Source organism: Ammodytes marinus (genome assembly GCF_949987685.1).
Source record: "Ammodytes marinus genome assembly, chromosome: 7".
Taxonomy (NCBI): Eukaryota; Metazoa; Chordata; class Actinopteri; order Uranoscopiformes; family Ammodytidae; genus Ammodytes; species Ammodytes marinus.
In genome coordinates, this window is record NC_137211.1 from 11,526,163 (window position 1) to 11,554,141 (window position 27,979).

General features: G+C 38.9%; 1 protein-coding gene across 2 annotated transcripts; it reads left to right on the plus strand.

Annotated features, from left to right (window-relative positions):
• The first annotated feature begins 4,569 nt into the window (after positions 1–4,569).
• stat6 (signal transducer and activator of transcription 6, interleukin-4 induced) lies at positions 4,570–27,837 on the plus strand. 2 transcript variants are annotated; one of them, XM_080031934.1, is made up of 20 exons: positions 4,570–4,870; positions 16,369–16,514; positions 16,716–16,860; positions 17,325–17,405; positions 17,699–17,846; positions 19,860–19,969; positions 20,252–20,400; positions 21,065–21,181; positions 21,345–21,512; positions 21,772–21,859; positions 21,939–22,061; positions 22,332–22,424; positions 23,219–23,422; positions 23,508–23,602; positions 23,716–23,849; positions 25,040–25,189; positions 25,285–25,345; positions 25,429–25,476; positions 26,207–26,344; positions 26,460–27,837. In XM_080031934.1, the coding sequence occupies exons 2-20, from the start codon at positions 16,381–16,383 to the stop codon at positions 26,539–26,541; spliced, it is 2,268 nt and encodes a 755-aa protein (XP_079888060.1). In that variant the 5' UTR covers positions 4,570–4,870; positions 16,369–16,380; the 3' UTR covers positions 26,542–27,837. The 2 variants fall into 2 exon arrangements, with proteins under 2 accessions (XP_079888060.1, XP_079888059.1); XM_080031933.1 differs by having other exon boundaries at positions 4,571–4,870; positions 17,663–17,846.
• The last annotated feature ends 142 nt before the right edge of the window (positions 27,838–27,979 follow it).

Below are 27,979 nucleotides of genomic sequence, written 5' to 3' on the forward strand. Positions count from 1 at the left end.
GACGGTGGTGTTTACGTTATGTCTCTGAAGCTGTAGCCTGGCTTGACCCCAATGTTAAGGTCAGCACAGTTACTTAAACTGATTGCCAAATCGTTTAACGTAGAAACGCACAAGACTACATCACAAGGGTTTGTTCTTACATCAGCTTGAATTGACTTCACACACTAGCCTGTCAGCAGGTAAAGTCGATGAGAAAAAACGCAAATGGTTACATATTTGTGTTCATGTGAAGGTGCTCTATTGTTAGATTAGTATCAAGCATTTTTGCAGTAATCGAGTCTGTGTTACAAGTGTGTATCAGTAGTAGGGTGAAAGATTAAGAAGTTGAGTGTACTTAAAGGCCTACTTCACCGGTTGGAATATGAAGGTGTATTGAACTCGGAGATCCTATGAAGTATAAATGTGCAAAAAAAATTGAAATCGGATCATCCTAGCCTGAGAAAAGGCCTGAGCCTGTCTAACCCTACATTTCTCTTTCTGTGACATCACAGAAAGAGAAATGTAGGGTTAGACCATAAAACACTCTTTCTGCCTTTTCTCAGGCTAGGATGATCCGATTTAATTTTTTTTTTGCACATTTATACTTCATAGGATCTCCGAGTTCAATACACCTTCATATTCCAACCGGTGAAGTAGGCCTTTAAGATAAAAACTAAGACTGGTTAACACACAAGTTTGCCAGCCTGCATGTGCGTGTGTTTTTTTTAAGTGTGTGTTGCTGCGTCCAGAACAGCAACAGAAGCAGTGCTAGCACACCCCTGAGGCTTCAGGGCCCAGTACCAGATCACAGAGGTCCTCCATCCCTGTCACTCTGTAAACAACAGCTCGTCCCTGCAGCCTGCCCTGTGCTATTTCTGTCTTTTCTTTACATCTTTCAAAGTCTCAAAACTAACTGAGAAAAGAAGAAAATCTGAGTCACTCAGTGCGAAGAAGTGAAAGTTGAGTCCAAGCCCAAATCGGGTTTCATTTCTCCCCAACTTATGGATAATGGTGTCAAAGCTGAGTTTGAAACATCCGTGACTGAACCCCAGTAGAACAGTGGTGCCGGTGGTGTTGACAACAGTAATTAATTGTCTAATAATGATGCATAGCTCCGTTATAAGCACAACCTTGCGAAGCGACTGCCCTTCATCCTCCGATGAAGGATAATCGTTTCGGCAGCTGTTTGAAATTTATTTCCTATCTTTTCCTGTAACAAACTCAATAGCGTAGTCCTAAAAGCGACATACTGTCACCTTGCACAGGAAGAATAGACTATGTGGAAATGTGACATTGGTATATAACTTCCATTTTACATGCTAATCTCACTACAGGTTTGACATGTTTCGAGGAGTGAAACAAAGAGTTGTTTCACGTTTTTGTACTTGCAATAGTCATAAATAAAGTTGTGATGGTTTTTCCTCCACAGTGTGATGGTATTACTAAAAGAGGATCGGTGATGATACATTTTTGAATGTCCAAACGAATAGACTGAAAAAGTAGCTCCTGCCCTCTATGTATGTATACTTCTACTACTTTAGACTTCTTCATGGTCTGAGACACTTTCCATCCAAGCAACTGAAAAACGGTGTGTGGAGTGAAACAGGAGTGATTCCTGTCCTTCAGGAAGTCAATCATTTTCTTCCTCCTGCTGATTGGAGGTAATTATCCGTGCAGAGTTTGTAATTGGATAATATAATACGCTAATTAGCTATTGTCCTATTAACTCATACTTAAGCAGTGAATATCAGGACAGCTCTGCCACACTGACTTTTAAAGTAGATTTCTCAATAATTAAAAGATAAACATTAGATATACACATTATTATCAGCATGATTAATAATAATAATAATAATTAATTTTATTTATAGGCGTCTTTCAGAGCACCCAAGGTCACCTTACAGGGCAGAGTTGAAAAGAACAAAAACAGCAAAAATAAAAGAACAAGACAATTTTGATTACTTTTATTTAGCCTAGTTGGTTTTATAAAAAAGCTAATAATTATACACATTTTATATAATTTGATGATGTCAAACTTGTGTTATTATAATAGAAACCATAGCTTTAACACATTCAACTGATATTTGTTATTGTTTGTTCAGTGTTTTTATGTTTGTTTGCACCAATGTCAGTTTAATCAGCATGGGATTAAAGACTAATTTTCCATTTAAAAAAACCACCCACATTGCTACGGTGTTCCTGCGCAGTCTTAGTGTGTGCTTCATTCGGAGGCACCTGGACAAAAATATTATTTGTATTTATGGTAACAACCTTCATAAAAAAAAAGTCATTCTCTGAATCTCATTTCACACGGAAACATTCCTCCTCACTACCTTTGCTGCGCTGCTGGCCTTCCATTGTCCGGGCCTTGATACTGACAAGGTTGACATCAGAGGAGAGCTCTGACACTGGGTGAGTTAGGACTGCCAGCTGTTAGCAATCAAGTCTATTTTGAAGTCAGGGACACATGGACCCCCAGGGCAACTAGCCCACTCCACCTCCCCCACCACCTCCAGCACCCCAAACCAAGCCTACAACCTACGAGCCCCCTGGTACCACAGATAGCAGCACAGCTGTATTGGTTCCAGATGTTGCAAGGCTGCAGTAAGGGCCCTTTACCTAAGAGGACCCCAAAAATGATGACAGACCTGCACAGAGTGGAAATAGAGTGGTAAAACACTGAGCTACAGGATGTGTTTCAAGCTATACCAGCAACGATTCAACAGCTAAAGAAACAATTCTTGAATTGAAAGGTTCCACATAATATTCTTTTTAAAGTCTTGACAGAGGCGGGGATGAAATATTACGACAGAGAGAGCACTACAGCACTGCAGACCGCTTTTAGAGAGAGGGATCAATGTCGTTGAACATTAGATATTGGGTCTTTACTGGATGGCAAAGCTGTCATCACAAATAATGCCCTGAACACTAAAGAGTCTAATCTTATTGGTAACTGGGTATCCATCAGGGTGAACAAAACAAACTTCAGCTACAAGACGGATAATTAAACTATAATCCGATATCTAAATCAAATGGAGGATAATTGGCTGAATAGTTTTCTGAGAGGAAAGGAAAGGAAATGATGAAATATTTGCAGCTGCTTTGTTTTTGTGATGGACAGGCTAATCAAAACTTTAAGGAAATTGGGTTTGACAGGTGGAATGTCCTGGTAAAATGTCTTGCCCCCCCTCACATGTCTAAAATGTGATCACTGAATAAATAAAAAATAAATCGTTTTGTAGGATGATAACCAGATTGCTGTTTAAGAGCAGTTGAAACAGGAACGTCAGTGGCAGCAGAAACTCAAATTGATAGAAACAATTGAAAGGTCAACATTAAATCCCTCTACAAAGTTAGATGTATTTAATTTAGTTTGGGTAGTGTGCGGGTGAGATATTGCTATTATGGCATTGCACCTAATTTCAAACAGACCGTTGAATGGCTCGAAGACGGGAAAGGTTTTATGCAAGTCTATACCTCTCTCGTGTGGCCAGTCTGAGAAGAAAAAAAAAGAAGTAAAACCAGATGAGTGACCTGATTGTGCAATGAATCCACTTCGATTAGATCCCGACCCATACGGAAACAATCACTTTTAAGGGCAATATTGTTCTAAATATGTTGATTTAGTAAAGCCATAGTTATGTGCGAATAATTCATTCCACTCCCAAAGAGGTGCCAAGTGCAATATGACAGATATGTTTTTCAAATATTTACGCAATTATAAAACAGTTTGCACAGCCATAAAATATCTACAAATATTAAAATGAAATATAATATAATGAAAATATTACAACTTCAAACTGCTGAACTAAAACATATTAAACACATTAACGACCCCTGGTGGTAGCACTCAGAAAACACTGACAAGTTATGTTTATTTCTTTTCTATATTATTATTTTTTTTAATATGACACGTGTGCACTTAGAGACATGATATGACATTTAGACCAAAATATATAGTTTTGAATTGAGTTTCAAGAATCAGTAGAAGCCAGGCCAGCAGGGTAGAAATAGGTAGGCTAATAACACCCACATTTTGACAAAATGTAGCCAGAATAAACTACAAGCACTAGAGTCTCAAAGAAACACCGACTATTATCGTCACCATTTTGAGGTCAGGGAAATGAAACAGTGTAGACCTGATGATTGTCCGACAGTAGGTGCCGTTGGGAAGATGTCCGACTTGAGGGCACTGTCATCTGCAGATATGGTATCATTATCAAGTGTCTCTGACGCTTACTGGAAGTTACAGCATCTGGTGAAATGACTCATCGTTACTCCGCCTACTACGTCTCGTTCAGTGGAATTTCACTTATGCCACTGGACTACAGTTGTAGTTTCTGTATAAAGAGAGGTGGGGAGATAAATGCCAACCATAATTATATGTGTTGTTTTTGTGTGGATGCCAAAAGGCACATGCTTCAGCGTTGTACACATTTGGACCAAAACATTGTCGCATATTCTGAAAGAAAGACACCATACATGCACAGTCACTGAACCTGGTGATGTTGCTAAAACAGCAGGCCTGATGTTGATATGGACTGATTATTTCTCGGTCATGTGCGAACACGAACGCGAGGGCAGGAAATAAAGCGCGCTCCTTCGATAGTGCCACATTGTGCGTAACAGGGAAGTGACTGAGCATAACCTACTTTCTACGTTGTTAAAAGTTATACGAGAACTGCTCGGCGCGCCAAACTGATCGATCCTCGGTTAAATCTAGGGAAATTATCCATCTTTATAAGGGACAACGACAGCTTTAACCTGAGTGATGGGGGCAGGAGACGTTCATTAGGATATTCTGACTGGCGGAGAAGCCTACTTATGAGACAGAGGAGGAGGAAGAGGCAACGGAACATTGAAATGCTTTGAAACCGACATTCAACCGAAAGTAAGTGTTCTTGTAATCTGTTGTACTGAAAGGACATTTCTCTATTAAATACGGGGCCTGCAGCTGATGAGTCGCGAGAAAAGTGACTTATAAAATTGATGAGGTCGTTGGCGTCTCTGTCATGTTTTGGTTGTACACAAAAAAGAACACAAAAAAAAGTGGTGTCGCAGGAAGTCGGCCTGAAATACAGACTTTTATCAGTGTACAGTTATATCATGTTTGTATACTTTGCCAGCTTAAAATACTTCAAATGTGCTTACCACTTCTAATAATGTTCTTGTATTTAAGGTAAATGTAGAAGGATATTATGTAGTAATGATCAGAGCAGCATGAATATTTATCAACTAGGCTACTTCCCCTGCAAGCTCTTTTCCCTAGAAAGCATTTGTTTCCTTGTCTACTGCACGTTACTAAAAATCATGTTCAGCGTTTATGTGGCATTTCCCCCTCACATTGATCATTTTGTCATTAGCTTTAGCTCCCAAAATCACACGTAATGGATGATGTCATATGCCTGATTTATAGTTATTACCAACAACAAATTGAGAAGAATCATGACCCATGAGAAGCTCTGTTGAAATAACAAAACCTAAACAAGATCTATGACTACAGCAATGTAAACACTGCTGAGAATAAGAATAACTGAATATGCAATGAAAAGGATTCATATGATAAAAAAGGCTTCCGGTACCTATTGCAACATCATTAGGCTACTCATAATAATGAGCCTCAGTTTGTTTCCCAAGAGAGTCAGGATCAATTATCTGTCCTGACTGCTACTGTATTACACCGCCCACACTTGATTAAAGTGAAATTTCTCATACAAATCAAATCAGATGGAATTGTTAGATTGGTTTGTATGTTGAGCCTGCACAGGTTGGGTTCAAGAAATATATATTCATAAAAATCAAAAATATCACCTGACAGAAATATTAACACCAAATACAAGGAAACAACCATGTTGATTAATCTGCACAAAATCTAATATGTTTCTTAGAAAGACTGAAAGAGACAATCCACCAATAGTGAATACATTTCATAATTCTCCTCATGGCTTTACCTATCTGGAAATAAAAAAATAACTCCAGTTATCAATGACATAGTCCTGACGAACTAAAATCCATTTTTAAAATCTGTATCAGAGTCCCTTAAAAGATGGTCAGATCTTCCCATTTCTATGATTGGCCGTGTCAACATTATTAAGATGAACATTTTTATATATTTCTTACCTATCCCTCTGCAGCCCCCATCTAAACTAATCCCTAAAATGAAAGAAATTATAACAAACTTTATTTGGAATAATAAATCGCCCAAGGTTTAGACTCACCCTATGTAACTTGACATTCGAAAGAGGAGGACTCCAAGTTCCAAACTTTATCTGGTATTATTGGGCGTCCCAGATTAGTGCAGCAATGTTTCTGGTTCTCAGACAATTCCACAATTCCCTGGATTACAATAGAAAACGCCAGAGCCGGCCCGAGGCATAAGCGAACTAAGCGGCCGCTTAGGGCCCCCGACTGCCTGGGGGGCCCCCTCCAAAAAAAAAATATATATATTTTTTTTAGTTTGTGTGTTTGATATTAACATCATATTGTGCAAATGTGAGTTATCATACAAAAAAAGGAATAAAATGTTTTGGTCTAGATAATTAATAGCCTAAAAATGTAATCAGTTCATCTGGGAGGAAATCCGAAATTATCTGATCATGTCACGTTCACATCCATGCACAGTGTGTATTGAGTTTATTTAAAAACAATTGGAAATGGGGCTGCCCTCAGTTGCCCATGCACTGTGTATAGTCTATAGCCTATTTCAGCCTTGTCTGTGGAAAAAAAGATACAGTAGCTGGACAACAGAGTTCTTCTGCTTAGTTCCTCACACTGCATTTAAATGCATTCACTATATTACAGAGAAATATGTCCCGTAAAAGAAAAAGAGCTCCAAGCCCAACCCAGAGGACCCTCCATAATATTTTATTTTATATTAATATATATATATATTTTTTTTAAAGATATTTTTTGTGCATTTTTATGCTTTATTGATAGTGCAGAGAGACAGAGGTGAAATGGGGCAGAGAGGGGAGTGACATGCAGAGAACGACCGCGGGTGGGAATAGAACCCGGGTCTGCTGCTGGGAGGGGGACGCCTTACTATATTAATATTTTTATGGAAAATCCATGTGTCCTTCTTCAATAGCTTCTAATTCATCTGACCCAGTGTCTCCAAATTATTTGTTCACACAATTTCTCAGATTTAGCCTCTTAATTTTCCTCTCAAAGTGCACCAGATTCATGCATTTCACTTTAAAAAGGTTAAAAAAATCTCCGGGGCGGGCATACCCCCGGACCCCCCTAGGAGGGTCTGAATCTCGTCTGTCAAATATTTTCGCACAGCCGCACAGAGGAGGCACTAGCGGACTACACTGGGTGTGTGAATGATATTTAACAAAGATCTATAGTTTCAGCAGCACTAACATTGGAGAGGGGCCCCCTAATCATATTTCGCTTAGGGCCCCCTGAAGGCTTGGGCCGGCTCTGGAAAACGCCACTACATCTCCACTCCCATTAAAGCTCTATCTACTGTATATTCTGATACATTGGAAAACCTGCTTAAAGACATTCATAAGCCCATTTGACAATAATACAATAAGAGTCTGGGATGAAATTCAATATTACTTAAAAACAGAATCAGATATATCAGGCTTCACACCGCTATGGGGAAGCCACAGATTTTCTCCAGGCAAAAGTGAACCTGGCTTTAAATTGTTGGCCGAGATAGCGAAGTTATCTATCCAAATGAAAATGATCTACTTTATAGCTTTGATGATTTACAAACAATTTATAATATCCCTTCAAAACATTTCTTCAGATACCTACACATTAGGAGTTATATTTTAACAGTAATCAAACAGTCCCCCTAAAGACCACCTTTGTGAAGTCTTGAAAAGGCCAGGTCTCCTTTTTATACAAGGTCATTGTAAATGAATGTAACATCAGATAAAAGTAGGTTGGCTTGGTCTAAAGACTTGGATGTGGAGATATCTGAGGACGAATGGAAGCTTACCAGCACAAACCCAGACTATCAACACCAGATATCATACAAACTATTACAATTTAAATGGATCATGCATACCTACATAACTCCCTCTGTGTTACATTGCTTTGATAACAATAATTCAGATGTATGTATTAAATGTGGTCTTGAAGAAGGAATATTGTTTCACTGCCTCTTTAGTTGCCCTAATATTTAATGTCTTTGCGAAAAGGTAATTTCAGATGTGATTTGTATTGTTGCCTGTATGCGCCCGCATTTTTACCTTTGGAGTTCTTCCACCAGATTTTAGTCAGTCAAGTTTAAACAACATTTATTTTATGTTATGCTACCTACTGTACTGGCTAAACACTGCATAGCAGTTATATGGGAAAGTACAGAGACTCCAACAGCGAGCCACTGGCTCTAAAGTCTTGACATATTGACATATGCTTTTATCTAAATTCCCTAAATTAAATCCCCTAAACTGCTCAACAAAATGCAAGATGTCCCATATAATCTTTTGGGAACAAAATCAGGGTCAAAACTTGTATGGGGAATGGGGAATACAGGAACAACGTCGTCCCCTGAGTATTTTGCAGTACGTGCTCTTTGTGGAGTTGTGAGGCAGAGAATGGGGAAACTGGCAGGGCTGAATGATTCCCACCATGGATGATTCTGGCAGGATAGAAAGTATCCCAGGCTTTACAGAGATTTGATTGACCTTATCGTTTATACAACAAATCCAAGGTGTTGGATGGAATAAAACTCCTGGCTGGTTCAGCTAGCAGAGCGTTGGGGTCTGTTGTTGACAAGTTTAAAATATCTCGGATATTCAAATTATTCCCAATAGTAAGATGTATGTGTTTCTCCCATTTTGAATTATGCTGCTGTGATATGGGGATTTAAAGAAAGAAGTATCTCAGATGTAGTAAAAAACAGATATACGCTGTTTTCTGGGATTTCATAAATGTGTCCCTTGTTTGGCTGCTCAGGGTGACATGGGTTGGATTCCTGGATCAATAAGGAGAAAATGCGATATGATTAGACTGTGGAATCATTTTATTAATGTCAGGTGACAGGATCAGTAAGAAAGTTTTGCTTTGGAGTAAATTTCAGAACTCTCCACGGGCCGCAGAGATTCGTGCTGTCTTTGAAGAAGCTAATTTACAGTAGATCTATAGAAATAATTTATCATGCAGCATAAAAAAATTAGAAAAAAAATACTATTTGGATTTGAAGAAAAATGGTTAAATGACATATTGTTAAAACCGAAATTACGGACATATATTCCAATTCAGCATAATCATCATGCTACAGAATTCTATGTTAAAGCAAATTTACCAAAAACAGAGGTCTTTCTTTCTCAGAGGTTGCCCAATTAAGGACAGGAATCCTTCCTCTGGCCCTTGGAGTCTGCAGATTTAATCGTCAGATTTAAACATTTGAACATAGACTGTGCAAACTTTGTGTTTTAGAAGAAGTGGAGAATTAATCTCATTTTCTTTTATATTGTCCCTTCTATGATGAATCAAGAGTACCTTTTGTAAATTAAATGTTAAATGTAAATGCACAAAAACCTGAAATATTCTGGAGCAATGGAGATGTCAGGATGAATTAGTTGTTTATTTTCAGTGTTTACAAGTTGGCCTCATTCGACACTAAAGCCTGGATGAAACGCCAGAATGATTTATATCGTTAGTATAAAAATTGTTTAGCATCTACTTTTGGTTTCTGAGGGGTATATACTACGAAACAAACTCAACAGAGCCCGGCTCTCTTTTTTTGATCTGGTTCAACATAACACACCGGTAACACTTTACAATAAGGTACACAAAAAAAGAGTAGTTACCCTTTTAAAAAGGTTAGTTTACCTTTTAAAAAGGTTAGTTTACCTTTTACAAAGGTAAGTTTACCTTTCAAAAAAGGTTAGTTTACCTTTCAAAAAAGGTAAGTTTAGCCTTTTATTTGAATCTTACAAATACCAATAGGCCTACATTAAAAAAAACCTGTAGTCTGGATTTTTCGGACATGTGAGAAGCTTAACCTGCGAGTCTGCAGCGATGTCCGAACTGTGACAGCTGTCACCTGTCACGTCCCAACTGTAATCGCTACTGATGAAAAGAAAGAAGCCCACAGTGAAATAATGTTGCAAACTGTGATTTTATAGAACGCTTTAATAAGAGCCAGTGTGAGTAGATTGCCAGGTAAAACCATTTGAGGTGAGAGCATAGAGTAGCGCTGCATACAGTAGGTCTAGGCTATTTAACATTTTCTGCATCAATAACTGTATGCATGTGGCAAAAAGCCCCAGCGCGATGTTACAGTTCACTCTGCTGTAAACCTTATGTCACGGCTTCGTTTCGTTCATTAACTTACTGATCAATAAGTTTACTTATTCAACGAGTTTCCTCAGTGAGAATATATCGCTCAGACAATAGTCAGGTCCGCGGGATTTCAAAATGTGTAGTTTCCTTAAAGGGCAGCGCTCTAAGAGCCTAATTTAAGCTCAAACTCTGGAACAAAAACTGGTCTGGGCAGGTTAGCCGTGCAGCCTGTTACCACGGTGATCTAGCCAGGTAGAAAGAGAGCCACCTTTTGTGATACTGAAAACTAAGGCTTTAGACTCAACAGACTTCTCTCAGCCCTTAATCTCGCTTCGTAGTACACCCCTCAGACAAGGGAAAGGGGAGAATAACACAACAAAGGGCTTGAGGCCCAGGCAGGATCATAACAGAATGTGTGTTATAGTAACAGTCGTAAAACTGGATGCGCAGAATTTAGTTGGAAAATTGATTCATTCTTTCTAGAAAGTACTAAACATTTGCCCATTCCTTCAAGGTGACACAACAGCTATTATGAGTTGCACACTATCATGACTTACTATGGGGATGTTTTTGTTTATGAAATGATCTTGCTTCTCACCATTCAAAATCCCAGTGCTTTATCTGTATCATGTTGTGTATCAAGAATGAAACAGGTAACCACTTTCAACTGACATAATGACAGAGAGTCAGACTGCAGAGAGAAATCCAAGCGTTAGATATAATTGAGGTCAAAAGGATATTCACCGTCAGTGAAAGTGACTGTGGGACTATTTCACACATTCAGAAGTAGAGGGATGTATGCTTTGACATTCACATGACCACAAAACAGAGGGTGAAGTGAAGCTTAAAAACATGGAGATGTTATTGGACTGTTTGAGTTTTATTTTTTTACAGTGTGTGGTTCTCTCCACATATGGGAAGCTGAAATAATAGCTCACAGGATATACTTGCTCGTTACCACAACAGATTTAAGACATGTATCTCTGCCTCTCCACAGCTTTGGTGTAGAAGTTTTTCATTGCGGTTGTTTGACCTACATGCAATAGTTTTGAACTCAAATCGATTTTAGTTCCCTTATTTTCAACAAATACTGTGAAATAGACGTAGGCTTACTCTGTGTTGTAGACCTCCGCTGTGCTTATAAAACTGTTCAGACATGTGGGTGACATGTTTGATGTGGGCACTGCGCTATTTTTCTCCTGAGAAATGGTTGTTTGTTTTTGTACCTCCTTAACCTTTACTTTCCTTTAATTTCACCCAGAAGTATAGCTTTAAGGTTGGAAAAATTATCCTATTGCACAACATCATACGTTGTGCAAGATTCCACGTTCTTTCACTGCTACTGTAACGGGTCCCAGGTGGGGACGCCCGTGAACAGATTATAGATAACCTGAAATACAGGAAAAGAATGTTGACACGGGAAACGTGGCTTGTCTTTTCAAATCCTCATTAGTTATTGTAGTAGCCGAATTCTTCCCCATGACTTGACAAAGACTCGAACAGGCTGGACTTCATCATTGTGTTTCAGAGAGGTTTATTTCAGGAGCTTTCCATCAGGACATTACAGAGGATTTCATAGTAGCATAGTAGCAGCAGGCTGAGGCCGCAATGGCACTCTCGATAGCCCCAACCAGTGTCTTATATCTCGGTGTGAGTGGGGTGTCAGGTGTTTATTAACTCGCAAATAGACATGTAGTCTCATCACAACAAGTTCCAATAACAAACCCTTACATAGTCTCTTTACCAGTGACCCAACCTTTAAATATACACGCTCAGCAACTCTGGTGAATACCATTCAAATCTACCACATTATATGTATTCATTCAACATGTTTCTTTACTGAAGGTTACTGTATTTTCACATTGTCCATTTATTTTACTCAGTATCACATTACTGCATATATTGTCTAATTTAGACATATTTAAATGTTCTTCAAAACAAACAAAAATACACAAAAATATTCTTACTTCCAAACACACACCTTTTCTCAGTGTTGTTCTTTCATCTCTCTATTCTCTGATACAATAAACAGTTTGTAAATAGTGCATCGTTTTAATGCTCTTAAAACCCCTTAAGTTTTACTGGACTCGTCTTTAACAGTACCTTGTAAACTACATTCTATATCAAACATTTTTAACATACACATTATCTTATTAATAACTTTTCTTAACCCGTTTTTAACAGTGTCTTTAAAGTACTTTACAACAATCAATAAACCTTTTTAACACTCTACAAAACGCTAAGAAGTGAGCCACGTGTGGTGTAATTACAATAAACCAAAAAGGTAGAGACGAGCGTGGTCTGTACTAGCTTAAAGCTACTAGCTTAACAGAGACTTCAAACGGCGCCGACACTACAAAAACTCTCGGTGAGCGTCGGACCTTACTAGCTCCAAATACATTCATTTTCACACTCATACTTTGCTTAACCTTCCTCCTGTGTTAACTTTCTGCTACCATCCATGGTGTTAGCGGGTCGGTTTCGACCCGTGTCTGAAATAAGCTGTAAAAAACACTAAAAACAATTATTTATCATCCAGTTTGTTTCTCATCTCTTGGTTACCTTGTTAGGATCCCTTATCCACGAAAATATTGTTTTTAATATTTTTGGTGTAGGAGACTGGGCCTTTTTTTTGTCAGTATGCGCCTCAATTTCAATAAAAAAAATGGTAAAATGAACCTCAAGAGAATCATATAAATAAATATTTGGTTGTTGTGTTACCTGATTATTACTGAGGGGTATGAGAACACAATTCTTAACTAAATTTGTTTTTTTATTTTTTCATAATAATATTATTGACCTTTTTAACATCTACGGTGTTACTGGTCAATTATGACCCATAAATATTTATTTCAGAAAACAGCAAAATAACTTTTATTTCAGCATTATACAAACTAGGGGTGTGAACGTTTACAAAAATGTCTAACCGTGTAGGCTACACGACAATTTTTTTTTCGTGTACACGGTTAACCGTGACGTCATTGTCCTCGTGCCCCCGCCGTCTTGTAGGCGCGCGCGCACACACACACACACACACACACACACACACACATACGTTCGTTCGCCTGTAAACACACAATTGACATGAACTACGCTCGTTTACACATCTCTTATAATAGGTCCATGGTACACACACACACACACACACACATTCGCCGTCATAATCGCGCTTCATTCATTTCCTGATTAATATAGCCTATCGCTTTCTACATGTCCACGTTAAATGCATGTTGAACAGGTGTTATAAAGTTCGGGCTACTTACGAGCGTAGTTCACGTCAACCGAGTAACTTTAATCTTTAGGTTATCTTTCATCACTCTTCCGTGGCTGTCAGTTGAGCCCCAGCACGGCGACTCCCCGTGTGTGTGTGTGCGCCGATACACACACTCACTCACACACACACACTCGCCGAGGGACAGACAGATTCTCGGCAGACTAGCTTTTATCCTCCCCAAGTAGTTTATTAGTGATGTAAAATCAATAAACGCGTGTCTCCAGAACATATTTAAAAACTTTGAAATTAAAAAAAAAAAAAAAAAAAAACGGTTTTCGTTTATTGATTTTTCCTAAACGGTTATGATTTACTAAACGGTTACACGTGTACACGTGTACACGTGCACACCCCTAATACAAACACACAATGAAAACCAGAACAAGTCACAACACAAAATATAGATTTGTAAGGTCAAATAAACAACAACCAATCAACAAATCAAACAAATCGAAATCAATTACTAGTTCCAAAACTAGTAAAAAAAACAGAGTAAAAGTCTCTGTGTGCATGTGTATGTGTGTGTGTGTACAGATGTGTGACAAAAAGCAACACTTTCAGTGTTCTTTTCAGAGATATTTCTTGCATGTAAAGCACAATATTTTTATCTTTATGTCCTTAGTGCTTCGGCAGACCTGACACCTCTTATCTATATAATCAGGTGGCCATTTTCACCAAAAACATGATCCTGAACTTGGCTCACTGTATATCTCCTCATTTTTGAATACTGCAAATAGGAGATGTGCACTCTGCAAGTCACCAACTCTATACTGAATTGACCTCACATGTCTGGATATGCCCGTCTGTTTGTTTCGCTGTTATGCAGGTATAAGGGCAAAACAAGTCAAAATGAGAACCTCCCCAGAGCTCACATGATTGGGAGAGGAGCTGACTTGCATTGTGTTGGCTGACAGTGCACTTATGATTTCAGTTTTGGCTCTAGTTATTGTTTTTTAAATCTTATTTTATAACTGGGTCGAAAACGACCCTAACACCACCAGTGTTATAATTTCCACCAGAGCATTTTGTAATTAAGTGAAACATTTTTAATTTTTTTAATTTTGTTGAAATAGAGGTTCCTGACAAAGTCAAGAAATCTTGATGCAATAAACAAAATGTAAGTGGTTCTTTCAGAGCCGGCCCGAGGCATAAGCGAACTAAGCGGCCGCTTAGGGCCCCCGACTGCCCTGGGGGGCCCCCTCCAAAAAAATTTTTTTTTTTTTTTTTTTTTTTTAGTTTGTGTGTTTGATATTAACATCATTTTATGCAAATGTCAGTTATCATACAAAAAAAGGAATACAATGTTTTGGTCTAGATAATTAATAGCCTAAAAATGTAATCAGTTCATCTGGGAGGAAATCCGAAATTATCTGATCATGTCACGTTCACATCCATGCACAGTGTGTATTGAGTTTATTTAAAAACAGACAGACATTTCAGCCTTGTCTGTGGAAAAAAGATACAGTAGCTGGACAACAGAGTTCTTCTGCTTAGTTCCTCACACTGCATTTAAATGCATTCATTATATTACAGAGAAATATGTCCAGTGAAAGAAAAAGAGCTCCAAGCCCATCCCAGAAGACCCTCCATAATATTTTATTTTATGTTAATATTTTTATGGAAAATCCATGTGTCCTTCTTCAATAGCCTCTAATTCATCTGACCCAGTGTCTCCAAATTATTTGTTCACAGAAAATTTCTCAGATTTAGCCTCTTAATTTTCCTCTCAAAGTGCACCAGATTCATGCATTTCACTTTAAAAAGGTTAAAAAAATCTCCCGGGGGGGCATACCCCCGGCCCCCCCTAGGAGGGTCTCAATCTCGGCTGTCTAACACTGTCGCACAGCCGCACAGTGGAGGCACTAGCGGAAAACACTGGGTATGTGAATGATATTTAACAAAGATCTATAGTTTCAGCAGCGCTAACATTGGAGGGGGGCCCCCCTAATCATATTTCGCTTAGGGCCCCCTGAAGGCTTGGGCCGGCTCTGGGTTCTTTTATGCATTTGAAATCCAAAACGGGTCGCTGGCGACCCTAACACGAGAGGAAGGTTAAAACATAACAGTACACATTCTCAGATCACTAACATCAAGTTGTTTCACATTTTAAACACTTAACCCACCTGAAATACAGGAAAAGAATGTTGACACGGGAAACGTGGCTTGTCTTTTCAAATCCTCATTAGTTATGAGGAGCTCACGGGGATTCAGGCAAACCACAATATTACTGTGCCTCCTACTGGCGGGATAGTGCAATTGCATTGTAAAAATGTAAAACTATAAAAGATATTGCTCATACAAAATAAGATCATTTTAGTAGAAAATAAAGTGTCTTAATAATATAAAATGGTGCAGAATATAAAACTTAATATACACAAATGTGAGCACACATTAGTGGGCATCACACTACCATCACTTCCTCTGATGGAAATACTCTGCTTATTCTAGCTTGTCCATCATTATACACATTTCTTCAAAATTCATCTAGGCATATTTGGTATTTTTGGGAACTACACTCTTTCTTTTTTTGTTGGCATTTTTCACTTAATTAGACAGTTTGGAGAGACAGAGTTTAAATGGGGCAAAAAGGGGAGGACATGCAGAGAGCTTACCACGGGTCGGATTTGAACACTGGTCTGCTGCAAGGCCTGAGCCTCTGTTTAAACCACTTCACCACGAGCACCCCCCTGGTTTTGGTCTTTTCATGGGATATTTTTATAAAAATAGAAATATAAGAATTGCGCCTGTTATTTTCTTTAATGCCAGTGTGGTATTCGATCACAAGATGTTCTATTGGGCTCCACTGTAAATTAATTAGTATTCAAATTAAAAAAGTCATACATAATGTCCTTCTACTCTGTTTTGTATAGCCCTGCTTGATCATGGCCCAGTGGAGACAAATGTCCCAGATGATCCAGTGCCTGCCTCATGACACTGTCAACAACCTCTACCCCCCAACCACCTTCCCCATTGAAGTCAGACATTTTTTAGCTGCATGGATTGAGAGCCAGAGATGGTATGACACAAACACGTACATATACATACACATACACAAAAACAGTTACACAGGCATGTTTGCTTATTGTATAACTGGGTGTGCTTGTCAATATCTGGCCTTGTATGTGAGGATCAATATGCATGGGTATATGTTTACATGTGCATACTGTTTATGCATGTGTATGTTTATGTGTATTTCTGCTTTTGTGTGTGGTCACAGGGATGACTTTGCGCCGGAAAAGGTGGAGCACACCAGCCAAGCTCAGGCCCTTTTGGAACAGACCATCAGCATGCTACAATCGATTGCCCATCACAACGCCAACGTAGTGGATAGGATGAAGCTAATGAAGATCAGCAAGAACATGGTAGGGGTCCTCAGTCACTCACTAGCTCCAAGATAAGATTTTGGTTCCTCCCTTGATCCCTAAAAGGGTTCAGTAAGATGGTGTAACTCTCCCTGCTGTTTGTAACTGAGGGTTGCATGCAGTTGAATATACGTAGTTTCTTTAAGCCATCATGCTTGAATGCAATGCCAGTGGTCACAGTAGCCACCCTCCTGATACCACTTATAAAAACCAAAAACAGGAAGAAGGTGTTTTCATTCAGTATATCCTTCATATGCAGGAAAACATTGTTTTTCTCGTGGTGTAAGGTATTTGTTATATGATTACTGCACAAGTCTCTATTTATGTTTGGGCCAACTTGCTCCAATTTAAATGAAATGTGAAATAGCCTTTGATCAATGGCCTCAACTGAATGAATCACTGCACACTAGTAACTCTAAAGTGGTGTTATGGAACATTTTACGAGACACATGCTTGTTTTATAGGCCATGTTTCAGCAGCAGCCTTTACAGTTTGGAGTGATGGTTAAAGAGATCCTCAGGAAGGAGAGGGCTCTGCTTGCCACGGTAAGACCAATTTTACTTTAGGTGTTTAGTTTACCTTCTTTCTATTTAATTTGCAACATAGTATTACTGCTCTGGTCTGACTTCCCAGGGGGACATACAGTATGTACACTTGAGTAGTTTTCTAGACCATTTCCACATTTTAATGCAAAGTACATTTTATTTTAATAGTGTAGAAGTCACGTAATGTGTAAAGCAGATCTGACCCCAGCACCAATGCTGTGAGCATTGTAGTATTAAGTGCTGTTGCCCATCTGTAGCCTACTCAGATGGCCAGTCCTTCTGGGTTCCAACAGTACCAAAGTGGGGAGTCCTCGTTCCCCAACATGCAGGATGTAGACCACCTGGTTCTGAAGGTGCTGGGCGTTCAGGACATCCGACAAAATATGCACCAGCTGCAAGAAGAGCTGAACTGGGAGAGGCAAAACTTTGAGGGGTTACAAGGTGAGACACACACATACACACACAACCGAACACACACTCACAAATACAATAGCACAAGGGAGATAGAACACTAAAGTGTCGTTAGTTTAGGGCCGTAACGATACAAAAACTCAGGATTCGATTTGTATCACGATTTTTGACCCACGATTCGATACACACAACGATTGTTGAAATTTTAAAAGCATTTTATTTAAATAAACATTTATAATAACATTTAACTTAATGTAACATTTAATTACAAATAACCGGAACAGATTTGAACACAAAGAACAATATAAGCAACATGAATAAATAAATAACCAAAGATATAACATTTCCCTATTCTCTATAACAAAATAATACTGTTGAAAAATAAAAAATATGGAACTCTGCTGTAAACCAACAATCAAGTTAGAAAACAAATAAACACTCAACAGCTACAGCTTCCTTCACCAAACATTTGATCCAAAACATAAGCCTAAAAAACAAAACAAAAAACAAAAACGCGATTGTGCCTTTTGACACCACGGCGCGGGATCGAGGCTCTGTGTATCGCGTATCATATAATCAGTTAGTAATTTCTTAATTTTTCAGTTGCTCTCTATCATCAGTTGAAGCCGTATTTGGTTCTATGAATAATGACTGCTGATTGATGTGGGTTAAGTTTCAGGAAAATAAGTGACATCCAGCTTTAAAAGTCAGCTGTTTAGAGTATCAGGATAGTGTTGTTAAAATAAATGTTCAAGCTATCATATCATTTTTTAGATGGAAGAACAAAGCTGAAACATCAGTGGTGTACAAAGTAGCTACGATTGCTACAACTACTACCGTAGCCTTTTTTGTTATGCATTTTTCGTTCTTGTCCAACTCTTGCAAAACTCAGAAGCAAGTTCTTTGTTTATTGATGTTAATGCTCAGTTGGAAATCCCCTGCTAAAAAGTATTTTAAACATCTGGCCTTGTTTGGATTAGCCCGTGAATCTGACAGGTTTACATGTTGCTCTGTCTGTTTGGGTTTACTGAAAGGGCAGTTATTTTATTTTCCCTTCTTCTAGGAAATGTTACTGTCACTGTGTTTCCTAATTATTAATTAATTAATTAAGTAATTATTACTCTCCACCATACTTTTTCTTACTTCTTCTTCTTACTTCTTATTCTTCCGCCACATTTTCTAGCTGCTACTCCTCCCACACCGTTACACGCAGACATGCAAAAATTTCACACAACGTGCGTCCCCACCCCGCGGGGTGTGCTATTTTACAGTTTTTGGAATTTCCGCTAGGGGGCGCTGTTATTAAGCCCCGACTGAAGAAAGTTTGAGAGGCCACGCCCCGCACACCGTAAGTCCGATTCACTTGAAATTTCTCACACAGGTGTATGTTAGGGTGCTCTACAAAAAAGCCTCTGGGACCATATAAGTCCGCCTATGAATATTTTCCGCTAATTAGCATAAACTGAAAAACAGGGTGTTATCCACAACTTTCTGAAATTTGACTGTATCAACACCAAATTTCTCGTGAAGCCCCGGGGGACTACAATAAACATACCCGTAAAACATTAGTAGGACAACTTGAAAAACATGGCCGCCATTGACCAAAAAGTTTACGCAGGGGTGGGGCCTATCAACAAATTGGCCATAACTCCTTAACCATAGGTCCTATCATCATCAAACTTGCTGGGTATGTGCAGAAGTCATGTGGTAGCATGTCCCTCGAAGCTTATCGAGATTAACCCATAGGGGGCGCCACAAATGCCCCCTGACTCTGATTGACTTGAAATTTCTTACACTTGTACAGCTCATGGTGCTCTACAATATAGCCTCTCGGACCATAGGGGTCAGCCATGATTTTGATTGGCGGCCTGCGCAGGGCTGCCCGTACTTTCAAAATCTCTGCGGGATGTTCTAGTTGTAACATAATATCCATCCTGTCAAAAGTGATTTCCTTTTAAGTTAGTATATACTGTATGTATTCTTCATAATTTTTTTTTTTTTTCAGATTTAACTTGACCATGATGTTATTTTTGCTTCGCACAGGGCCAATCCAACAGAACGGACTTGACCCCTCAAATTCGGAAATCCAGAAACTCCAGAAACTCCAGAGCCACATCCAGCAGCTAGGGTACAATGTGAAAGCAATGGCCACGGTGAGTTTGGCTTATGCTGCAAGGGCCAGGAAGGCCTTAACAGGAAGTTAGCAAATTTCTATATTATATTCTGATGAAATTCAAGATTATTCCATCATAAGCACACTGAAAATAACATGTGTTTACTTGTTGTCACTGAGAGCTGTTGTAAGGCTAGACTTGGTGGGTTTGATGCATTTTACAGACTAAAAATAAATCAATTTATGGACACCCACATGCACATGCATATATCTGTTGACCAACGTGTGTCAGTGTAATGTGTTTGTATGTTGGTTATTGTAGAAGCGTTTCCAGTTGCTGAAGGAGTGTGTGGACTGTCTGGACCAGTGTCAAACCCGACTGATCAGCAGACTGAAGGCCTGGAGGTGGGAGCAGCACAAGGCCGCAATCGGACATCCCTTTGACGACAACCTCAACCCCCTGCAGACCTGGTGAGGTGCACTCCACTCCTCTTGTTCCCTTCCGGACTGTGTTACATTGTTTTTTGTCCAGTACTTTGGTTTATGACCAAATATCTGCAAAACGTATGACACTTCATCAGCCTCAGCTGTATTTTGTTGTAGTGATAATTAACAACATGGTAACATGCTGATCTAAGTTGTTGAATATTGTATACATATCTGTTTAAGCACATAAGCAGTCATTGTTAGCTTATTCTGTCTGACCAACGATCCAAAATCTAAAGGGATTCCATTAACAGTGATATAGAATGGAGAAAACAGCAGATGCTTGGCAATTTTGTTTGATGACTATTTAAATTATAAATTGATATCAAATCACCCAAATCTTTTGACTATGACAGCTTGACTGTGACCAACTGGGGCCTGTTATATCTCCTCTCTGAATATATTATCAGCCATGTTTACCTGATTGTTTTTGATAGCATCCTGTAGAAGTCATGGCCATGAGGCAGGAATTTAGATTGTTTATGCAACTGAAAATTCTTTGTTTTAGCTGTAAAATAAAATTCATGTCATATTTCATATATGAAATGAAGAATGATCTAATTAAACATTTATGTATTACCTGCCTAATTATTTGTGTTTGACCTTCTTCTTTGCTCCCTTATTGTGTTTTATATGCTTTCTATTTCAGGTGTGAGCAGCTGCTTGGGGTAAACGGGAAGCTGAGACAGGAATTGATGCTGATTGGAGAACCGATCCCAGAGCTCCAGGAAAGGCTTGGGAAACTAGTGCAGGTTCTGATTCAAAGGTAGCACAGTGAAATTGTTTTCCTTTTTATCTGTTTATGTTTATTTTTAAAATGGAAAACTATGAAGGCAAATTAATGTATTAAATTAAAACTTTTCCCACTCCTTAACTCACAATGAGAAAGACAAATGATTTAGCTCTCATGTAACCGATATCTCCTTCAGCTCTCTTGTAGTGGACAAGCAGCCCCCTCAGGTTATTAAGACACAGTCTAAGTTCTCCACCACTGTACGATATCTTCTGGGGGAGAAAGTAGCTCCCGGGAAGCCTGTGGTGCTGAAGGCGCAAATCATTAATGAAATACAGGCCAGGAACTTGTGCAACGTGCCCGGGTGAGTCATAGATACAGCACAACATGTAGAACTGTTTGACTGGCTAAGACTTTGTATTATTTGTTTCATACGCTTTTGACATATAAGTTGGACTTGTATTTCCGAAGTTTTGAGACTGTACATAGCACATGACCATGTTGGTTGTTGCTAAGTGTTAAATACGTAAAAAACAAAAAAGCGCAAGCACTTGAAGGTAGTTATTATAAACTACTTATATAAAGGAAAATTTGACATTGAAACTCTGTTTTGCTACCTGCAGTGACAATGTCGCTGAACTGATCAACAACACAGCCATCCTGGAACACAACACTGCCAGCAAAAGCACATGTGCCACCTTCAGGAATATGGTTTGTGTCATTCTAGATTTCTAAGCCTAGATCACATTGTTTTTGGTCTTGTTGACAAATTTGAACTGTGCTTTAACAGTCCATCAAGAAGATCAAGAGAGCAGACAGAAAGGGATCAGAGTCTGTGACGGAGGAGAAATTTGCCTTTGTTTTCTCGACAGAGATTACCATTACAGGCTGTGACACTCCCTACAGGATACAGGTCTGGCCTAATCCATAGTTTCACCTGTTATTTAAATGCTCATAACATCCTGTTGCTTAATGAAACGTGTATGTTTTCTATCTTGTATTACATCGCTTGACACATTGTTGAATTTTAACGTTTTGTCATGTCATTCGTCACCACATGAAGTTTTGTTTTGGAGGCTACAGTAGTGATACACTGCGCTTATTTTTTATTAAATACTTTAAAAACATATCTTTAGTACAACCAGGGCTAACAACAAACTTGAAATTATGTGATTTATTATAGATGATCTCACTTCCGGTGGTCGTCATTGTTCACGGTAGTCAAGACAACAACGCTCTGGCCACCATCATATGGGACTGTGCTTTTTCTGAGCCAGTAAGTGTCAAATTAATCTTTTTGTCCTTGTTGTATTGTTGTCCTTCACTTTTTCATCTCTTTTATTGTCTGTCTGTACTGTCTTGAGCTTTTACTCTATTTTAGTCAGCCAACTCATTGTGTAATAGATTATGATGTGGATGTGGGTTGTGGATGCAGCCTTAATGTTTGTGCCTAGGCTTCATAGCTTCACCATAGGGGAACACAACCCACTGGTGGATGTTTGGGTGGGGGTGAGGGCCTCTGAATTGCAACATAAACAACAGCAGCAGTAGGCGTTAGTATCTTATAAAACAAAAATGTAAACCCCAAAATCCCCCTGATATGCATGGCTATGCTACTTAAACTACGCAGCAGACAATTGTTGTATTAACTTACTTATATCATAGACAATTATTAATGCAGTGGAGCCACCTACTATTATTGAACAAAAATATAAATATACACAGTTTACGCCATGATTTCATATCTTCTCTATTGGAAACCAGAGATCCAGTAGAGTACAAAACCTATTGAGCACTCATGATGACAACATTTTTAATTTACTATAATGAGTTGGAAGTGAGCCATAGACTGGTTTCCTGTTTGTTGCTCTCTTGGCTTTGTCATTTAAACCTAAGCCAAGTGTTGACTGGAAATATTCTGATGTGGTCTGTGAGAAATGGATTAATTTTCTGAAAGGCCTTCTTACTCAAACAAGTCTTCTTTGTTTTAGTTTATTTCACTCCACCCCTGGCATCAATATTAAATGCATGTTAGTGTTCTCACCATGTCAACCTCTTTGTTGTCATCAGGACAGGGTGCCATTCGTGGTCCCGGAGCGTGTGCCCTGGAGGATGATGTACAGCACTCTCAACAGTAAGTTCACCTCTGAGGTCCAGACTAATCACAACCTGGACAACTACAACCAGCACTTCTTGGCCCAAAAGATATTTGACAAGCCTGACTTTAATGACGACTTCAGCAACATGATGGTGTCCTGGGGCCAGTTCAATAAGGTACAGACAAGAGTATGTCCTCTTGCACACAGACATTCACTCACTGACATACACTCAATTCTCACACTGCCTTTCAATCTAACAGGAGGTGCTGCCGGGTCGACCGTTCACTTTCTGGCAGTGGTTTGAGGGGGTGATGGAGCTGACCAAAAAGCACCTGAAGACCTACTGGAGTGAAGGGTGAGGAGGCTTCCCTGCTATTTCATCAGTAAATATTAGCAACCTGCTGCAGGTGATTACCTAAACTTGTATGATGTATAATGACAAGTGTTTGCAATGTGTTGCTCCACTAGGCTGATATTCGGTTTCATTGGGAAGCAACATCTTCACCTGATTTTGAAAGACAGGCCCAACGGGACGTTCTTGCTTCGCTTTAGTGACTCTGAGATTGGAGGCATCACAATTGCATATGTGTCTCCCGCTGAGAGTAAGTTTCCTGATAAAAAAATATGTATACGTTATTGTTGTCCTGACATCTATGGAGCCCCTGAAAGATCACAGTGGGATTTTTGGCCTGGAATTCTTTTGAGTTCCCCTGCAAGTTTTATTTACCTCACACCTCACCCTCTGATCCACAGAGAAAGGCTGAGCTGTATTGTTTTACTAGAATTATGTATTTTGTTGTAGTCTGCTGTTGGTTGTACGCACGGCTGAGGGTGTGCCCACTCGCCCTCTTCAGCCGCATGTCAGCATTGTTACAACCAGATAGTTAACTTGTGTAGCTAGTTAACCTAACTCCCGTACCAAGTCCTGCCAAGGGAGACAGACTGCAGCCTAGAGATTATGACTGCAGCCATGGGATAACATAGATTTGGCTGTTGATGAAGCTGTTATTCTGGCTGTGACACATTAGTTTATAATGGACAACCATTATAAACTAAACTAACACTAACTACACACGGAGGTTGTATTTGACATGGTTGTGCTGGATGGGCGTTGTATTGCAGCAACTGTATTGCTGAGCTCCTGTGGTGTATTGATAACAGATTTGTCGTATCTGATAGAAGCCTCGAGGGCTTAACAAAGCTTTCTTAGCTAACTTTAACAGGAGCAATATAGAGTGTCCATATCCATGACAATTGTTTCAAACAAAAATGCAGCTTTAGTCCAAGCAAGAACCAGATTCACAGACATATCTTCTACATGCCAAGCTATGCAGAGCAGCTACAGCTGTGCTCCCAGCCGGCAGCAGGATATTGAGCTTTGTGTTTTTATAGTAGAATGTGTTGAAATATCTGCAGTGTTTCCTCAAACTGGCTGTACAACTTCACAGGACCAACACTCTAGCTTTTCGTATCCATCAGGGAGAATGTTAACACAGGCAACACAAAAATTAATGCGAAGGAAGGAACGCAAAAGAAGTTCTGAAAACAGATTCCCACTGTGATCGCCACTGTACCTCTTTCACACACACACACACACACACACACACACACACACACATACACACACGCACTACGCACACACACACACACACACACACACACACATGCACATTAACACACGCACACACTCGCGCATGTACGCACACGCACACACACACACACACACACACACACACACACACACACATACATGTATTGACACGTATTCACATCAAGCATGTTTTTATTCTAGATGGGGGACAGAAGATCCAGAACATCCAGCCGTTCACCAAGAGAGATCTTGAGATCCGTAGCCTTGGTGACCGCATTTGGGACATTGACCACATAGCATACCTGTATCCGGATTTTCCTAAATGTGACGTTTTCAAAAAATTCTACTCAGGTAATGTTCTGAGTCAGCTTGATGATCTTAAGTTCATATGAGAGTAGACAGCTAACAGACAACATTCATTTTTTTTCTGCTATCGTTTGAAACAGAGGTTCAGCCGACACACAACGGAGGTTATCTCCCTTTTGCTCTCCATACTAAAGTCGGCGCGTAAGTAACTATTTTACAAATGAACCATGTAATTGTATGCACTTAAGGGAAACATTGATAACACATCATGTTTGTGTGTGCAGGGAAGCTGCCACACCATCGGCACCTCTCGAGGAACAATCCTTCCCCATGTAAGTGTCAGATCTTTTACTTGATTTCTGCACCACCAACTATCTTCCTGTCATTTATATTCAGTGCTGTCTTTTACTGTACCAACTTAGGACCAATCATCTACCTCTATTAAAAGAAAATATCACAATCCAATTTGTCATTTTTAACTGCACCCACTCTATATCTCTTGGTCCCATTTTATTCACATGTTCACAATTGATTCATCATGAAATACTTCTTATCTTGAAATTCTTTGAATCCCCCCCCCAAAAAAATTCTGCACAGCAGTAAGATGTAATAATGGACATGCAAACATTGAAATATTTCATTGTTTTTATTTTCTGTAATTGTCAAAGGTTATGCAGCAATAGTTGTTTGTATCCTCTTGTTTCTTCCTCTTCACTTTATTAGCTTGGACTTTGGCCATGCGTCATATTGTGTACTTACCTTTCATTTTACAAGCAACTGAATAACTGTTAAAGAGCAAGTCAAATGCACTTGAGTACCCTCATTTACTGACACCTAAAACAATGCCTACACTGGTAAATTTCAACATAACACATATTTAATGTGATTAATCAGACCCTTGAACACTACTTCATAGGGATTTCTTGACATTAAGAAAGATTGTGAGTGAATTACAGTTGTAATTTCCTGTATCAAAATACACACATTTTGAGTCCTTTCAGTGACTAAAGGAAGCTCTTGTCTTGCTCTAGTTATTAATGAATAGGAGTTTTCTGTTGGTAGCACTCCTGTTCCTGTCGTTGGGCATCAGTTTCCGCAGCCATTCAGCCTGCAAGAGCCCCTCCCTCAAGACATAATGGAAACTACACCTACTCCTGGCGCTGAGTTCAATCCAAACTCTCCTGTGTTCAGTGAACACATGTAAGTCTTTATCTCAATTTCTATACTTGAAATCTAAAGGCATCTTTTTTGCTTTTTCCCAAAATACGTTTACACAGTGTTGAGAGGCCCTTGTATGTTTGTGTATGTCTGTTAGGCCCACCGATAACAATATGGACCTACCTAACAGTATGGACCTGGAGAATTTGGACTCTTTTCTCCAGAATTTGGGTGAATAGGATGATTCCCCCTTAAAAGCAGGCATAAGAGACGCCAGAGCCAAACTCATCCACCTGACCTGCATGTGAAAATGTGCCACTGTTTGTGCTGATTTTTCTTTCCCCACTTTCATCATACAACTTCAATTTTGAACAAACACATTTAATATCTCTGGGACTGAATTTAATTTTTTAGCTGGTGTTAGGTGAAAGCAAGGGAAATTGTTTAAAGGATAAAGTACAATTGAGAACAAACCAGAGTGAAAAGTGCTGTTATCGCTGTAATTTTCTATTTCTCACCTGGTGATACATTTGTTGATAATAATTGTGTCTGTTTATACTACTCTCTTTCCATTTTGGAAAAATCTCCCCTCAGCAATGTAATAATTTGTGCCTATTTGCATAGTATTTCCCTTTTGTATATAAACCTTCCCTGGGATTATAAAGCCTGGCTAAGGCACATCTATTGTATGTTACAGTATATACAGTCAGTATCACAGTATGCATGTTGAATATTTCATAAAATGTTTGTAAGTCTGTGGTATATTGAGGATTAGGAACATCAAGAGGAACATTAAGCTTTTCCATCATTGTTTACTGTGAACTATACCAAATTGATTGACACTTACAATTCAGCAGTAGCGGTGGTGAAAATGGGGATGGGAAATGCTCATAGTTTCAACTAAATGACTGTGTGTATTTTCTGTTAAATGTAGATATTTGTAAGACTTTTGTTGGTTAATCTCTTAAACTCTTTTTATAAGTGTATCAAGTCCCACTTAATGAGCGTAAATGTTTCTGGTGACACAGCTCTGAATTTGTTATATTTAGATGTCCTAATACAGAAGCTAAAGCTCTTTATTTCTGTCATGATGCAATCATTATCTGTTGTCAGTCCATGGAGTTAATGATATATACAGTATATTTACTAATTAGATGTTATTTCACATAACTAAATTAATGTGTGTTTGGAGTCTTGCATTACATGTTGATTTGCAATTTTAAGTTTTTCATTGTTAGAGTCGTGTGGGTTTAAAAGATTTAAAAGCTGTTGAAAATATAGTATAGATTAAAAAAGTAAAGAAGTTATTATCATTGCACTTAATATGAAACAGGGTAAAGACCGGAGAGGAAGTATTTGCATTGTGGGAGCCCTAAATCAAATTATATGATAGCAATTAGCAGCTTTTGTCACATCTAAATATTATTAAAACCAATCTTCTGCATGAACTAACTTTTGGTTATGAGAAAATGTGCACTACTTGCCATCACTCTCTATGCTGTGCATGAAATAATATAAAGGTGTGATTTACTTTGTGCCATGCTGATAACCTTTTATATCTTGTATATTGGAGCTGGAAAAATCAATCTGAGACCATAACTACAATCCATGCCAACTCAAAACCACGAAACCTCTTCTCAAAATATCAAATATAATTTTGTGATTTTTTAAAAAAGA